The sequence below is a fragment of the Mus caroli genome, unplaced genomic scaffold (genome assembly GCF_978045245.1).
Source record: "Mus caroli unplaced genomic scaffold, Mus_caroli_1 scaffold_3, whole genome shotgun sequence".
Classification (NCBI taxonomy): Eukaryota; Metazoa; Chordata; class Mammalia; order Rodentia; family Muridae; genus Mus; species Mus caroli.
Genome location: NW_028227258.1, coordinates 58,712,705 through 58,729,296, shown reverse-complemented (window position 1 = coordinate 58,729,296; position 16,592 = coordinate 58,712,705). Strand labels below are relative to the sequence as shown.

General features: G+C 43.9%; 1 protein-coding gene and 1 long non-coding RNA gene across 4 annotated transcripts in view; one reads left to right on the top strand and one right to left on the bottom strand.

Moving 5' to 3' along the window:
- Window positions 1–6,216: 6,216 nt before the first annotated feature.
- Window positions 6,217–16,592, bottom strand: part of Slc22a15 (solute carrier family 22 member 15) — a 63,573-nt gene continuing 53,197 nt past the window's right edge. For 2 of the 3 annotated variants that reach the window (XM_085835607.1, XM_085835609.1), the window contains exons 9-12: window positions 14,451–14,571; window positions 12,866–12,938; window positions 10,731–10,919; window positions 6,217–10,448 (exon numbers count right to left, since the gene is read on the bottom strand). In XM_085835607.1, the coding sequence (XP_085691733.1) occupies window positions 10,368–10,448; window positions 10,731–10,919; window positions 12,866–12,938; window positions 14,451–14,571 (464 nt within the window). In that variant the 3' untranslated portion in view covers window positions 6,217–10,367. The remainder of the gene's footprint in view (window positions 10,449–10,730; window positions 10,920–12,865; window positions 12,939–14,450; window positions 14,572–16,592) is intronic. The other variant, XM_021157961.3, reaches the window with a different exon arrangement.
- On the top strand, window positions 13,568–15,755 carry LOC147005484 (uncharacterized). Its single transcript, XR_015046690.1, has 2 exons — window positions 13,568–14,000; window positions 14,901–15,755. It is a non-coding gene; the product is annotated as an uncharacterized LOC147005484 (long non-coding RNA).

Here is a 16,592-nt window from a genome sequence, read left to right as displayed (position 1 = left end):
CAGTTACAATGTACTTATATATATATAAATAAAGAAATCTTTTAAAAACATGCTAGGGTCATTAGAAGTTATAGATTTCTTCAAAATTCTAGCCAACATTTCTAACATCTGATTTCTCAAGCGAATTGTCCCCTCAGAAAGCAAAGGTTGCTGCTATTAGCCCATTGCCCAGACTCAGATAACTGAGGTCTTCCTTTCCTTCCTGAAATATGTCAGCTCCTTCTGCTGTCTTCCCCATGTCCTAAGCACACAAACCCAGTCAAGTCAGAGACTGGGAAGTCTCACTCACACCTTGAGATGCCTGTCTCATTGATTTTTGACTGTCCCAAGGCCACTACAAAATCTTAGTCCTCACATTACTTGAATGGACTCAAATGTAATGTAGGTTAACAGTGTCCCCAAAGTGATTAATAAGAGCAACCCCTAGAGACAGCCCAAAAGTCAGCCATTGCTGTAGCAACGTCTTACTCTCCACGGCCGGTTAACGAAGGCTCAGACTCCTGACAGGCCATGTAAATGAATATATAAATATCTTCCTCCACTGACTTAATACTTAAGAGAAAATAAACCCTCATGCTTCCTGAAAACATGGGAACCCTTAGCTGACCTGAGTCCTACATGCTAGCCCTGCTCAGCAGCCTTCTGTTCTAAGAGCCAGGCGTGATGTGGAGATGCTGCTAACAGTCTCTCAAACAGCATTGCTCCTGCTTGAATTTTCTCTCTTCCCCAGGAGGCAGAAGCAAGTACTTGTGTGAGCCTTGCCATCCTCCAAACAGGTCTAGACTCAGCACTGCCACCCATGGCTGTGACCCTGGGAAGGTCCCCGGTTTCCATGTTTTCATTCACCTGACAATTTTAAGAACGATATGGCAGAACCCTGGATGGTCTTATCATGCTAGCATGGAGTCGGAACCCTCTGAAAAAGTACTGTGCCAGGTCTCTTCACTAACCAAAGCCCAAAGAAAGATGAGTTCAGGGGAAAACCAAGCACACATCTGCCAGTGCAGCACATGTTCCAGTGAGACCCGGGATTCGGCAGATGCTCAAGAAATCACTGAATAAATATGATTCTTCCTGATGCTCGAGGGTACTAGAAGCTACTTGGGTCTTCTGGTCATTTATACATGTCCATACATGAGTAAGCTTCCAGCTCCAAGAAGCAGGCTGGAACACGGGAGACAAGGTTTATCATCCCTGTACCCCTTACTGCTCACATGACAGCGTCACGGGATGCCAGCCAGCTGGGGGTACTGAGCTTGTTCTACTTATTCCATGTGACCTAACCTCCCTCCCTCCCTCTAGTTTTTCCCCCCTCAGGCTCACCCTAGGGTGGCAGCTGCATAAGGCCCCTCCTTGCCATCCCGGGTCAGCTGACTCTGTGTCTAACCCTTCCCTGCCCTATAATCAGGACTGGAATGATCATAAATTCCTTCCCTGTGAAAGTGAGTCTGTGAAACTGGTGCTGCAAAAATCTTGCTGAGTCAGCAGTGTGGAGCTCCGCAGCACAGAGGAATCAAAGATGTCTCAAAGATGTTCTGGGGCCCGTTTACTAAGGGGCCTTTTTTTTTTTCTTGAGGTGTGACTAGATGAAAAATAACCACAAGGGCTTATCAAGTGTTCTCTCAGGCCACACTTCCAGCTGTTTTCATTCTTCTGACTATTCTAAAGTTATCTGTATTTAGGTTAACCCATAAAAGCCAGCTTTTGAGGACTAACGAAGAAATCTAAATACTGATTTAATAGGGGTGATTTTTAAAAATTTATTTATCTTCAGATGCCTGGAAAATATATCACAATATTTGCAATTATTTTGCAAAGAATAAATTGACCCAACTGACAGTATTCCTGAAACTCTGACATGCTATTTCTATTAGAGAGTTATTAAAGAGACACAAATGATACAACATTGATGCTTAGATCCAAAATTCCTCCAAAGAACACCTTCACAATGCAGCGGCATTGAGGACAGAAAGAAGATCAATTAAACACACACTCAGACACATACACACATATCATGTGCACCATACATACAACCACACATACAACATTCCTACTTCCTGAATATCACACATAAACCACATAGACAACATACACGTATGCATATATATTATATACACACATTCACACGCATACTATACCATCTACACACCACATATATACAAAACACACATTTACAGACAAATATCCACTATACATGCCCCTTATACATATTACATATACCATTCACACACATACCACACTCTCAGATAACTCCACATCACACATACAGATACTGTAGGCAAACATATATACACATACTCCATCTCCACAGAGCCTATGGGCTAGTAATGAAGACATCGTTCTTTTAAGTTACAAAGTTAGCACTAGCATAGACAAGTATACGCTGCCTTAAGAGAACCTAAGTAAACAGTGAACCACAGAACTGACCTTGCTAAGGCAACTGCCGAGCATTAGGAGACAAGTGGAGCGGCTGAGGGCTAGTATGGGGGCTAGTTCAGTGGTAGAGTGCGTGCTTGGCATGCAAGAGGTGCTGGGTTCAAGCCCCAGCATCCACACCATGATAAAAGTACAGCGAATGAAACTCAGAAATCAAGACTTGTTAGTTACAAAGGTGTTGTGGACAACTCAGCTTATTCTTTCAAACAAGAGCCACACTGGCTCTCAGTGGGGACCATGGCTTAGCCACCAGGTAGAGAAGATCAATGCACAGAGATTATGGCTGCTATTCATGGTCTCTGTCTGCCTTCTCTGGCCAGTTAATCATTCCATTAAATTTACAATATGTTGAGCTACGAGATCAATAATAGTTGATCCACAGGTTCTTTCTGCTTGATGTCTTAATGACACATACTTCAAGAGATGATAGGCTCAAGTCATTCACATTCCAGTCCCCTGAAGCTGCCTTAACTTTGATTGCAAGAGATACTTCTGAGCTGTGATTAGGGTTAAGGCCTTCAGATGGGAAGATTAGATGGAATTCTTTGGCCAGACTGATGATTACACAGGGGCCAGTTCTTGAGGGAGGCAGGAGAACAGAGGGGGAATAAGGCTCTTCGGTGATCGGGAGTGATGACATCAGAGCCAAGGAATACAGCAGCCAGTACTTCTTGATTGTCTGTCAGCAGGAATGCTTTCCAGATTCTCTGTTGCAAACTTCCTTCCCTCCCTCCGCTGCTGCCCTGCCACTTCTCCATCCTGGGAACTTCAGAATCAACATTTTGTTCTAAGTGCTGTATCAGAACAAGCATAATATTATAGACATGCCAACCCATTTGGGGTCACTGTTTGGATAGTTTGTGTTCTCAAAGAAATAGGGGTGGCATGTGAGGCTCTAAAGCATTTGGTGACCCTGGTTAAATTTTTCCCCCTTCTAGAATTGTCCTCAGGGTATTGAGTTAGAGACCTTGATGACAACCTCAGGGTATTAGGACTTTGTGAAGGGGTTGTTTGGCAGATGGCCCTCCAGGTGTAGGCGATATCCTTTTCATTCAGATATGCAGGCCTGGTGCCTGCTGCACAGTGGGGGCACGCTAGCATCTACACATGCTGAAATGCATCTGTAATTACAAAAGTGGCTGTAGGAAGCGATGGGAATCTGATATGAATATGCCCACCAAGAACAGCACAGTGTCGGCCATCCTGAAGGACCCCTCTGAAGGGACAGATAGCTACACCAACTCCTGAGTGTCCGTAGAGGTATCTGCACATGTCTGATGCTTCTTCCTCAGGTGAGCCTCGGGTCCTGCAGGGCATCTCCTCACTGCCCTGCCCACTCCTCTGCTCTTGCATTGGGAACTCTTTCATTAAATTCTTCTCTAAGCTGAGTGTATGTGTGAATGTTTGCATGCCATACACAGCCATTTAATTCCATTTCTTCACTTTATTCTCTGAAGCAGAGATTCTGAAGAGCTAGTTTTATTCACAACCAACTATTCTACATGGTCTAGACAGAGGTCTTTTAAATAAATCTTCCCTTACTATTTCTAACACATAAGCTTTTCTAAGCTTTATAAGTGTTAGAATTGTCCACATGTTTCTGCAAATGCAAGGCTCTCTTTTTAGGAGAAATTCAGGTCACCATGTGGCCTCATGGGTAGACTTCTTTATGGAGAAAAGGAACACCTCTTCATGTGGTGGAAATAAGCCCAGGACTTTTGTATTTGTGTAACATAATAGTAATTCTTCTGATTGGAAAATATGGCACAGGAAGGAGAGAACTTCATTTAGTAAGTACTCCAATCACTCTTTAAAAAAGAAATAACTTTATTCTTTGATAACTTTATATGCCTCCCAGGTCCTCTTTATTTCCCCACTTCATTTTCCTTCCTTTAAAAAAGTTAGTAACCTGTCCACTCCAATTTGTGCTATTTGTATACTTCTGGAGAGGTGGTAGGGCATCACTGGAACACGATAGATCTTCCAGAAACCACAGCTTTAGAGAAAACCGCCTTCCTCTCCTCCAGAGCCACTCACTCTTGAGACCTTCCCACCTCAGTATTAAAACATTTTTTATTCCATCCTGTGCATATAGAGTATATACATTCTCTGAATTGTCCATGTATATATACATGGACAAGATATATATATATATATATATATATATATATATATATATATATATATTGTTGTACAATTAACAGTGGGACTTCTTTGGACACATCTCTTTGCATGTATGTGTACTTGGTAGGAGCTATGACAGCATGTCTTCTATAGCTGCACACTCTGACTTAATGTATTGTGAATCATCCCAGAATTGTCACCAGCATTCTTTTCTCTTCAGTGAATCAGTATGGTGTAGATATGGGTTATCTGTGTGTACATTCAAATATGTTGTCACTGCAAAATTAGTACTTATGTTACACTAAAAAGTTGAAGGAAAAAAAATATTCCATGATTATAGAATTTGCATTTCAACCTGACTTGCTAAGAAAATGTTTGAACAATTTTATGCTTATATCATGATGTCAGTAAATTCTTTTTTCTTCAGTTTCAATCCTTGGTAGTCTGACTCATTTTTCTGAATTTTTTTTTTTTTTGGTGCCACTTACCTTTTTTGATTAAGATTACAATTCCTAATTTTGTTATCTTAGAAGTCTGGTTATTTTCTGTTTTTTTTAAGAATGTCTTAACTAATTTTTAAAAAAATCCTTACTTTCTGATGTGAATTCCAACATTATTTCATGCCTATGTAAAATGTTATTTTAATTATCATTGCCACTGACTATCAACATCCCCAGTAATACTGCTTGAAAGAAATCAAATGGTCCACCGCTATGAAGCACAGCCATAAAAAGCAGCTCTCTACCTTACTTCCATATTTTAATTTCTGCATTTGATAGACTGAGGCTAAATTGCTTCAAGAAACATAGCTGCAAGGGAGGCCAGGCAGTGTACATTTTTAGCCCAAAGCTTCTGCAATACAAGGAAAATGGTGTATTTCAAGTAGGGTTACAACTTATTAATGGCCCATAAAGTTTACTTATGTCACAAATGACAATAAAAATGAAACAAAACTTGAATTATATTTTATGAAAGTTATAGACATTTATTTTATATTTTACGCATATTTACATATCTCTAAGGGGAGAGAATATATAAAAGCATTTCTTAGGCTGAGGAACTGGTTCAATGTGTAAAGAGCCTACCATGCAAATATGAGGACCTCAATTAGGATCCATGTAAAAGCTGGATGCATCCTTTGTAGCCCCAGTGCTCAGGAGTGGAAGCCAGTGGGTCTTGGAGCCTACCTGGCCAGCCATTCTAGCCAGAAAGGAGCTCTAGATTCCATGAGAGACTGTCTCAAAAAATTATGTGGAGAGCAATAGTGAAAATTTTTCAACATCAACTTCTGGTCTCCTCACACAGAAGTACACAGGCACAAATGAATACATACATTTTTAGAAATATTGTGTATCTGGTGTGTGTGTGTAAGATGTATGTATGTGGGCATGTGCATACCACAATGCATGTGTGGAGACAGATAAAAAGAGGTGTGGAGTCAGTTCCTTCCTCCCACTTTTATGTGGGCTCTGGGGACCAAACTAAGGCACCAGGCTCGAATTTGCACTGCAAGTATCTTTACCCACTGACCTGTCCTATTGGCTCCATAACAGTTTTGTCTTTTTTGTTGTTGTTGATTTTTGGTTTTGCTTTTTTTTTTTTTTTTTTTAAGATTTCTCTGTGTAACAGTCCTGGCTGTTCTGGAACTCACTTTGTAGATCAGGATCCATAACAATTTTAACTGTGGATCAGGATCAAGTAGTCCGCAGACTATGGTCCCAGGAGATGCAGATGCTGTGTGCCACTCACCATATCTACACCACCACCTCTTATTTCACTAAGGAAGCTTTTGTGGAAGTCCTAGGAAATATACGGGAATGAGTTCTTCACTTCTGTTATACGGGGCCCAGGCATTAAACTGAGCTTAAGTCTGAGCCATTTTGCTAGTGTTTCCTGTATTCTTAGTCGTTGGTAGCTTTAATTTGGCATGCGTATTGAATGCTGTGCCCACTGAAGTGTCATGAATCTTTCTCCTCTGATGTACCCCACGCATGAATTTTCCAGAATTGCACCATCTTTGTATTCTGCAACACTGTTCTCCTGGGTTCTTTTTAAGTCCCTGACTTGTTACTTGTTACAATCCATCTCACAGATCACTGGTGACTTCTAGTAGGTTCTTCACTCATCAAAGTTGTTACTGTGCTCCTAATGTACTCTATATGAACAAAAGGCATGTATTCTGTGATCCTTTAGTAAATTCACAAAGGGCAGGCTTTAATTCCTGTTTGTTTGGGTTTTTTGTTTGTGTTTTGTTTGTTTTTGTTTTTTGTTTTTTTCCAGACAGGGTTTCTCTGTGTAGCCCTGGCTGCCCTGGAACTCAGTAGACCAGGCTGGCCTCCAACTCAGAAATCCGCCTGCCTCTGCCTCCCGAGTGCTGGGATAAAAAGCGTGCGCCACCACGCCCGGCTGTTTGTTTGTTTATAAGATTTATTTATTTTATGTTAGTACACTGTAGCTGTCTTCAGACACATCAGAAGAGGGCATGGGATTCCACTACAGATTTTTGTGAGCCACCATGTGGTTGCAGGGAATTGAACTCAGGACCACTGAGCCATCTCTCCAGCTCCCTAACTCCTGGTTTTATTTAGTTAATAAAATACCCTGATCTTTGTTACCTTTGCAAACTAAGGACCAATGATCAACTACCTGTAGGAAGAAGTCCTACTGAAAAGTGGAATTTCAGTTCCAAAATCTTACATGACAGTTACTTGAACATGTATGCACTGAGAGTATAAATTGTGCACTAAACTGGACAGTGCCTATCCTGGCCACCGTCACCCGCCAGTGCCCCAGAGACTTTACTCTTCTTGTATTTTGTGTTCATGCTGAGAATTGAAGAACATCTCCCTTGCTCTGGAGCCGCTGAAGACCAGAAGCCATGCTGTGGCTGTGGTTTCGACACAGCATCTGAAACTGAAGCACGGTGGCTTTGAACATTCTTGTCACTTTTAAGGGAGAAACCTTAATTTTAATGTTCTCCCCCCAATTTTTTACCTCATTCTATTGTTACATGTATATGTATCACACACACATGTATATATATCTCCCCACACTTCTGGAGGGTAACCACGGGCAATAGCAATAGTCTATAATGTTTCGTGCGTCTCTTGGACAACCCTGGCCAACAACTCAAGGGAAGGGAGGGATTCTCAGACTGGTGTTGGACTTTTAATTACGACTCTTGTCAGCTCAAAGGGGAAATTCTTATTTAAACTCCGTGTGTTTATTTATTCGTTGATTTCCATGTATTTAGGTATTTTAGGAAGTTAGTAGTACGATACCTTATGACTTTTCAGACATCCTTACTGTGTCTTTAAAGATGCTTTTAATAGACTAGCTATACAAGCAAACTAGGCCACCTACCAAGTAAGACTTCTGTGGCTTTGTACCATCAATACCCATTAGCAGCCATCATAGGGAATAAAATTCATCTTTACAAAGGCAGAGGAATAATTATTAAACTGTGCTTAGAGGACTACCCAGGGAGAAGAAAATGTAATAATTTATCCAACAAGAGCAGCTGACAGCCAACCGGGCCTTATTACTCGGCACATAATTCACCCTGTGGACTGTCCTTCTACCTCTAGGCTGGGAATTACCTGGACTTCACTTTCTTAGCCAGAAGCGGCAGGAACTTCAGCAGCAGCAGGGAATGAATAAAAAGCCCTGGCCCTGCCTCTTCTGCGGCTAGACTGACGGATGCACTTTCTAACTTCTAGTACCAAATTTTCTCTAATGGATTATTGTAGCTCTTTGTATTCCAATGTTAATTGTATCCCCTCAAAACTCTTTGCACAAGTGGGGCTGCATGTAGCTTCTGGGAACCTGCCCCCAGTTAATTGTGATTGGTAAATAAAGATGCCAGCAGCTAATAGCTGGGGAGACAAGAAAGAGGAGGTTTGGGGTTTCCAGGGCTTGGGACCTGGAGGAGGAGGAGGAGGAAGAGCAGAGCAGCATTGCCTGAGAGTGAGGGCCAGAGAGGCAGAGCTACCATGTAAAGGTCAGGGGCAGCCAAGATGGAACATAGGAATTAGTAAGTGGTAACTCGGAATTATTGGTGGGAGGTAGATTCTAACAGCATGGAGGTTAGGCAGTTGACCAGCTATTGTGCTCCTTAAAGCATATTAAAATATAAAGGCTCTGTGTGTGTGTCTTTCATTTGGGAACAAAAACCATTGAGGTGGGAAACAACCTTGTGTAGGGATATATTAAAAATAATACTCCTACAGGTTACATTATATAAAGAGTTCAATAAAAATTTTATATATATAAAATTTATATATATATATATAAATTTACTGCTTTATTTTAAACACTTTATTTGACAAGAACCAAGAGTTTCTGGAAGCCCTTTTCTTCCTCTCCTAAGGAGAGCTGACCTCCATTTCCCAGAGAGGAGAGCAGCAGGACTTCGTACTTTGGAGTGTGGGACACCCTTTACTGGAATTTTCAGATATGATGTTGCAGGGAGTTCTATAACCTTTCTGACAGCTAGACACAGGATCACCTATGGGGTCTTCACTGCATCCCGGCCAGCCAGTGTTCCTCATAGTGGTAGAAACGGATCCCCCATATCCAAGGGCACAAAGGAAAAATGATTTAACAGAGGACCAGACGGGTAGAGTAAAAGCCCAGACAACACAGAGGAGTCCAGGAACACGTCTGGAGGCAAAGAACGCAGGCTTGCACAGTTTCCAGGGGCATCTGCAGAGCACCTTTCTACTCTGTGCAAAGAGTGCTTTCTACTCCCGAGAGATGAGCAGACACAGAAATCCTAAACACACAGCCATTTCCCTGGTTGGGACGTGATCGATCGATTGCTCGCTCACATGTGGACTCCTGGCTTATATGCTATTTGAGAGTGTTCAAGTTTTGTGAGAGACAGGTTATGATTCATTTGGAAATCCATGGAAGCACTCAATGAAAACCCACCATTTTCTTAAAAAACAACAAAAAACACCCCACCCTGTCTTTTAAATAACCAGTAGAGGCTGATGCAGGGCAGAGTCCAGCCCTGGTGTGCTGTGCATGTCCCTTGTTGCACACTGGCGACACTGTGAGAGAGACTCTCCCCTCTTAAGTCATTTACAAAGTGCTTAGTGCGTCACTTGCTCGCCACCCTCAGTCTGTAAAGTTTCCTCGTTGACTGGGCATGATTTTGAAGTTATTGCTGATGCTAGAATCTCACAAAGAAAAACATTCCCCAAATGCTTCCAAGTGGGGAAAAAAATTGCATGACGCAAGCGTCAAAGGGAGCTTCCCTGCCACAGCCAGTCCTCTGACGATAAATGCTCCGCTAATTCTGCCCTTTATTAGTGAATGACCACAGACTAAAGGCACAAGCTGCACCAGCAACCAATGAGCTGGGAACCAGCCAACGAGCTGATGGGAAGCTGGGAGCTCTGTACACATCAGCCTGCACCAGAAGATTCCTGGTGGGGGAGAAGCAAGTGACAGGGATGCTTGCTAGGAAGATGAAATCTCGGGGAAGGTCTGGCTAACCCTAGTTAAAGTGCGAGCAGTTTCACACACCCGCTCTTAGGTCCCGAGGAAGGGTAGCAGCATGAGGCACCAGTCCTACAAGGTGGGTCTGAGCTGTGCAGCCAGAGGTGTGGTGCTGAGCTCAGCCCCAGTCTTGAACAAGTCAGCAATGATTCCCTCAACGCAGCAAGTTGTCCCTTTTGGAATTTCTCCTCCACTGCCTCTCCTGTCTGGAAAGCGTCAGTGTGGGCTGAGTACATCTCTGGTGCTGAAGCTGAGGCACTAAGGATGATGGGGCTCTGCTTCTGGGCAGGAATGCGGGCTCTTCACTTGATCATCTGGGTCTCCTCATCTGCATCATAGAACTCTTCCTCCTCCTCACTCTCGCTGCTGGCCTTGTCCAGGGGCTGCAATGGCAAAGGAGATCTTGTAGAAGTGGTCATGACAGGCCTCAATGAGAATTACCACCCAGGCACTCACAGTGCAATTTTGCTGTTGTTTTGAGACAGGGACCCATGCAGACCAAGTTAGCTTCCAGTTTTCTAAGTAGCTGAGATCACCTTCCGATCTTCCTGTCTCTACCTCTCTAGTGTTAGGTTTACAGGGGTGTCCCACCACACTCAGGTTTACATGGTTCTGGGGATCAAACACAAGGGCACCTAGATGGTTTACAGCATGTGTCTCTATACCTGTGGAGGATCCAAGGTCTGTAGAGATAGCGCTTCCTCTCCTAACCTCCTATATGAGTACGTTTGAAGATCAGAAAATGTCTCCAGCAAAGGGCTGTTCAGAGTCTCTGGCAATAGCAGGCTCAGGAGGCCTGAGGTCAGGCCTGTGGCTCCAAACACGATGAAGGGCAGAGACCACTGTACATCCTTCTGTGGAGACAGGAAGTGGAACAAAACCAGACAAACCATTCAGCTTCTCAGCAGGTGACATCAACAGTCGTGTGATCAAGAATTGCCACGTTTCCTGTCTAGTCAGCACCTTCCCACAAGAACACCACACACCATGTTTTCTTTGCTCTAAGACAGCTATCCAGGGAAGTCACATAATGTTTCTTCAGACATTTAGTGATAGGTCTAAGTGAGCCAAAGGGCTAGACAAGAATATGGACGAGAAGCCTTGGACCAACCATGTGAGACAAAGCATGGCCATGGCCCTCTGTGAGCATGGCAGGCTCACACTGGCAGAGGTCACAGGAACTCTCAAGTCCAGCTTCCACCTGAGGGAAAAGTCTGCTCCACACTGATCTCCACATTCTCATCATATGAAGATGACCCTGGACTATCTGCTGATAATAAACTTTGCAGTGGTCGAATGTGTTATAATGTTCATCATTGAGAGACCCAAGATTAAAAAAGTAGAACCCTTCCCCCCCAAAAGCCCCATGGCACACAGAGTTCATAAACTATTTGAGTTGAATATGGTGCTACCAGCAACTGCTTCAGCGATACAAAGAGCATTCTCAGAGAAAGTTGATGATGTCTTTCAATACACAGGCTCCCGACCATCGTGGGCTGGCTCTATTGGTTAGGGTATTTCTTTTCAATGTCCTCTAGAAAAGCCCTTAAAGGCAGCGTCAAAACCCACAGTGTAACTAATATCTTAATGATATTTTATTATATAATAGCACATTGTGATATAATACTCTAAAATACATTTTAGGATTTTAACTGTGTATGTGTGTGTGTGCACAGATGTGCTGGTGTCCACAGCAGTGGCGGAGTCCCTGAAGTTATAGGAGGTCATGAGCTGCCTGACATGGGTGCAAGGATCAAACTTGGCTTCTCTGTAACAACAGATGTGTTCTAAGCCATTGAGCCTTCTCTTTCCTCTCTTTTATAAACATTCTAGGATTCAGTGTCTTTGTTAGTTTACATGGGGGAAATGTCCTGGATTCAGTGTCTTTGTTAGTTTACATGGGGGAAATGTCCTGGACCCTACCCAAGAACGCTGAATAACGAAGGGCCATTCTGACCTTCAGAAGATACAATCATGGTTATCACATGTCTGACTCTGAGACAGCTCAAGGTCCAATGCCTGATCTCATAACTGTCTATCAATTAAGACATGTGTGGTCTCAGGGTTCAGACAGTCTGCAATTTTAGAAACAACCTTTACTATGAAAGCTGGGTCTATAATAGCTTGTCAGCTTCATAAACAGGGCCTGGGCTACCTGCAGGACCCTTTCTCTCAGATCTACCGTTCATATCTGACAAAATCCAGGAGAGACCTGCAAGGGCCCCTAGGGCTTTCACAGGACCTGGGCATTTGAGACCTGGAGGGTTTTAAAGGGGTCATTTGTTTCCCCTGATCCCCACCCTTGTTTTGGGTTATAGAATTTTAAAAAATGCCCAAGAGGACGGGGCATGTGTGCTGCTAGGTGTGTTTTTCCTTCCTGTTTTTTCCCCCACTTGTGAGCACATACTTAACCTGCTTCTAAACCACGTCTCATCTTTAGAGCTGGTGACAACGCCTATCTCTTACAGCAATGGTGAGGGTTACATGCAGTGCAAAGTACTTAACACGGAACCCAGCACACCATAGAAGATTGATCGTACACACTAATTGACTTCTGAATGTTGATGGAAAGGGGAATACTGGTATCACCAGCCCCTCCAGTGGGTCCATGTGAACAAACAGTCAGACGCACCAGGGGTAAATGCCCCAGTCCATCCACCCTGATGGAGGGCAAGGCTCTGCGTCAGACAGGCACAAGCTCGGCATCTTGGCTGAGCTTACTCATTGCCTCTCTCTACACAAAGCACAAACAAGTGGTGAAGCAGAGGGCCCAGGACAGAGACAGGAGGTACAAACCAACCAGGGAGGGGATGAAGGGGGCAATGATCCCACCGACTCGGGAGAACATGGAGCACGCTCCCAGGCCAACGTTTCTGGAAGGCAGGAGAGAAACAGAATTAGTTAAATAAATACAATCATTCAGTCTCAGGGGGACAATGTAAAGATCCTGGGTAGAAAGAACACAATGAGCCAGACATAGTAAGTTCCTAAGGACAAGGACCCCATTAGACCTTTCTACGAGGCGAGGAGTTCTGTAATGACGTCACCCTGTGCAACAGCACTAGACACATGAAGCGTCTCAGCACTTGAATGTGACTCCTGAGGATAAGGAAAGGAACTTTTATTTTAAGAACAAGATCTTGCTATGTCAGCCCTGGATGGTCTTGAACCGTGCCAAATCCTCTTGCCTCTGCCCTCATGCTCTTCGAACTGAAGATATGGGCCACCATACTCAGCAGAAACTGACTTTAAAACGGTGTATTTCTTTTTATGTGTCTAAACGCTTTGACTGTACATACGTGCACCATGTCCATGCCTGGCACAGACCGGTGCAGTCAGAAAGCAGGTGTTGGATCCCCTGGGGCTGGACTTTCAAACAGTTGTGAGCTGCCATGTGGGTGATGGGGATTGAGTCTGGGTCACCTGCAAAGGAGGCCAGTGCTCTTAACCACAGAGCTATCTCTAGGGCCTGCAATCGTCATTAATTTAAAGTCACGTGAGGATAGCAGTAGCCATATTAGTCAGAAGGCGGACAGAACAAATATCTGAGCCTGTCTCACGGGAAGTAGTGAACTTTAGTTCTTCCATCAGTTATGAGAGCCACAACCAAGGCTTTGTGACCCAAAATCTTTGACTTTTTTATTTTTTTAACTCAGCTAACTATTAAAAGTCAGGTGTGTAAATAGGAAGTGATGCGTGCACATTGTGAGGTAACCCACAACATGAACAGTTTAAGCAGAAAAGGTACTGAGGGAACAGAGAATGGCGCTGTTTCCAGATAGGCTAGGCCTCCACTTCTGCCTCAGCCCCACTGTTAGCATGGAAAGCCTCCTTGTGTGGATGGGGTGGCTCCCAAGTTACAGAAAAGGTTGCAGAGACAAGATGAGAAGACGCCAGCAGAGCAAGCTGCTTCTGGGAAGACTTCAAATCAACAGGTGGAGGGCATCCATAGGCTGCTTGGTTGAGGGAACAGAAGGGGTTCTTTCGAGTGCTCTTTAGGGAGACTGGTAAAGGGCTGACACAGGGAGGACCAGCCCAGGGTACAGGAAGCAGGGCTGAGGCTGCAGCCCTCTTCTGAATCTGGGTTTGCTCTTTTCCTCATGAAGGGAGATTAGGATTGAAGATGTTCTTTCTTATATAAGTATGCCCTCACTACTCCTCGTAAACAACCGGCTCTCTGAAACTGTAAGCAAGCCCCCAAGTAAATGCTTTCTTTTATAAGTGTTGTCACAGCCACAGAACAGTGCCGAGGACAATTGGTGATTAAATGCTCTTAGGACTGACATGTACCCATGCACAGGTAGAGAGGACCATCTCTGTCCACGAAAGCACAGTTAACAAAGCCCAGACGGCATGAATGGGGCACAGCGATAAGAGACCCTTACCTGATGACAGTGGGGTACAGCTCAGAAGTGTAGATGTAAACAATGTTAAAGGCAGCACTGATGGTCAGCTTCCCCAGCAGGGACAAGGAATGGCTGTTGACCACCGCAAACACGCCTGTATCTGAGGAGGGCAGACAATATTAGTGAAGTCCATGGTAAGAACTGTCAGCACATAGGGTAAACTTAAAATACCAAAGCATTCCACTGAGGTGAGGGATAGTCTCATGAAATTTTTAAGAGAAGATATGACAATGCTCTCTAGAGAACAAAAGATGAAAGAAATTTGAAAAAACTTGTAATCTTTCTTTTTTCTCCTCAATTTCTTCCTTGGGTTATTAATTGATAATTAGATTTGCATTTTTAATCTATTTACACAAAATGTAAAAGCATTCCAGTTTCACAGTCTTAAAATACTGCTGACTATCCTGTGGTTCTTTCCTTTATTAACAGGGGCTCTAGAGTTGTCGCCTGCCTCCAATGAATCTGTCCCCTTCAAAAATCCACATACCTCTGCCTTCGGAACAGCAATTTTCTCCTTGTGAGAAGAAAACAGTTCTGAACTTTCTGTGCCTCCTCCTGTCTCTGCCAACCTTGCCACCAAACTTCCTCTCTAGCTCCCGGCACCCAGCTGGCTGGCTGCCTCTCTTCAAAGTCTCCAAAGGCCAGCAGCACCTTCCCAATCTCAGATGTAATTGCCCTTCTTATTGACACTTCTGCCAAATAGGAGACCTTGTCCCCTCCTGTGGATGATGTCTTAGTCGGGGTTTCTATTTCTGCACAAACACCATGACCAAAAAGCAAGTTGGGGAGGAAAGGGTTTATTCAGCTTACACGTCCACACTTCTGTTCATCACCAAAGGAAGTCGGGACTGGAACTCAAGCAGGTCAGAAAGCAGGAGCTGATGCAGAGGCCATGGAGGGGTGCTGCTTACTGGCTTGCTTTCCCTGGCTTGCTCAGCTTGCTTTCTTATAGAGCCCAGGACTACCAGCCCAGGGATGGCACCAGCCACAATGGGCCCTCCCTGCTTGATCACTAATTAGCAAATGCCTTACAGCTGGATCTCACGGAGGCATTTCCTCAAGAGAGGCTCCTTTCTCTGTGATGACTCCAGCCTGAATCAAGTTGACACACAAAGCCAGCCAGCACAGACAATGTGGCACTTGAGCCCCTCCTTCCCTGAAGACCTCAGTGGCTCCGCTGCTCCTCCTGCAGCTACCACTGCCTCTGCCTCCCAGTCCACCAATCAGCATATCTTGGGCGCTTTCTTGTCATTGCTCACTTCCCATCTTGTTTATAAAAGTGTATTTCAAGGTATTCTGTGCTATGGTTGGTATCCTATTTATTCCGGTCTGGCCCAGAATTCCCTGGGCAATAGGGTACACTGTTGGTCACTTATCTGTTGAGCTAAGAGGCACTGGGACTCCCACTGGCATGAGTATGGTGGGAAGAAGCTACTTCAGCTGCCAGCGAGGAGGGCAGATCACATACCCAGTCCTAAACCATGTTAGTCTACTTTAACATGGTGGCATGAGACCAGGAACAGGCATCCTAAACACGTAGGACTGCATTCAATGCTGCCAAGATATTTGGGGATGACCATGGCTAGTTTAAGTGATCTATATTTAAGCCAATGCCTCTCAACATTTGCTCTAAGGTATGTTTCTAGGACCTTGATAGAACTTCCTCTAGTAACAATTTAACTAGATTATTCACTTCACCATTTAAACCAATAATTCGGATAGATGAGCCTCTTCTCTATTTTCTAGAAAACTGAATCAGGAAAAAAAAAAAACCATTGAGTAGCAAGGATGAAAACAAAACTGTGTAATTGTTTGTGTAAACTGAAGTTCCTCAGAAACAAACAAGCAGGACACCTATGCTGTGGACTCTATGTGTAGGGGGTGAGCAGTTAGAGCTCTGGATTCCTGGAGCGTTAGAATGGTACAGATCCTAGTCCAATTATCAGGCTTTCTTAGTGCCCTCATCCCCACCCCTGTGTTTGATCTAATGTCTTTTGACCATAAGTAAAGCCTTGCAAATGTACCACTGTCTTCCACCAACTCCAGCGTCCATCTGAAACTCGTAACAGAACTGTTGCTTTAATAAGTTTATCATAACCCAGCTACCTGCAGCACCCCGCA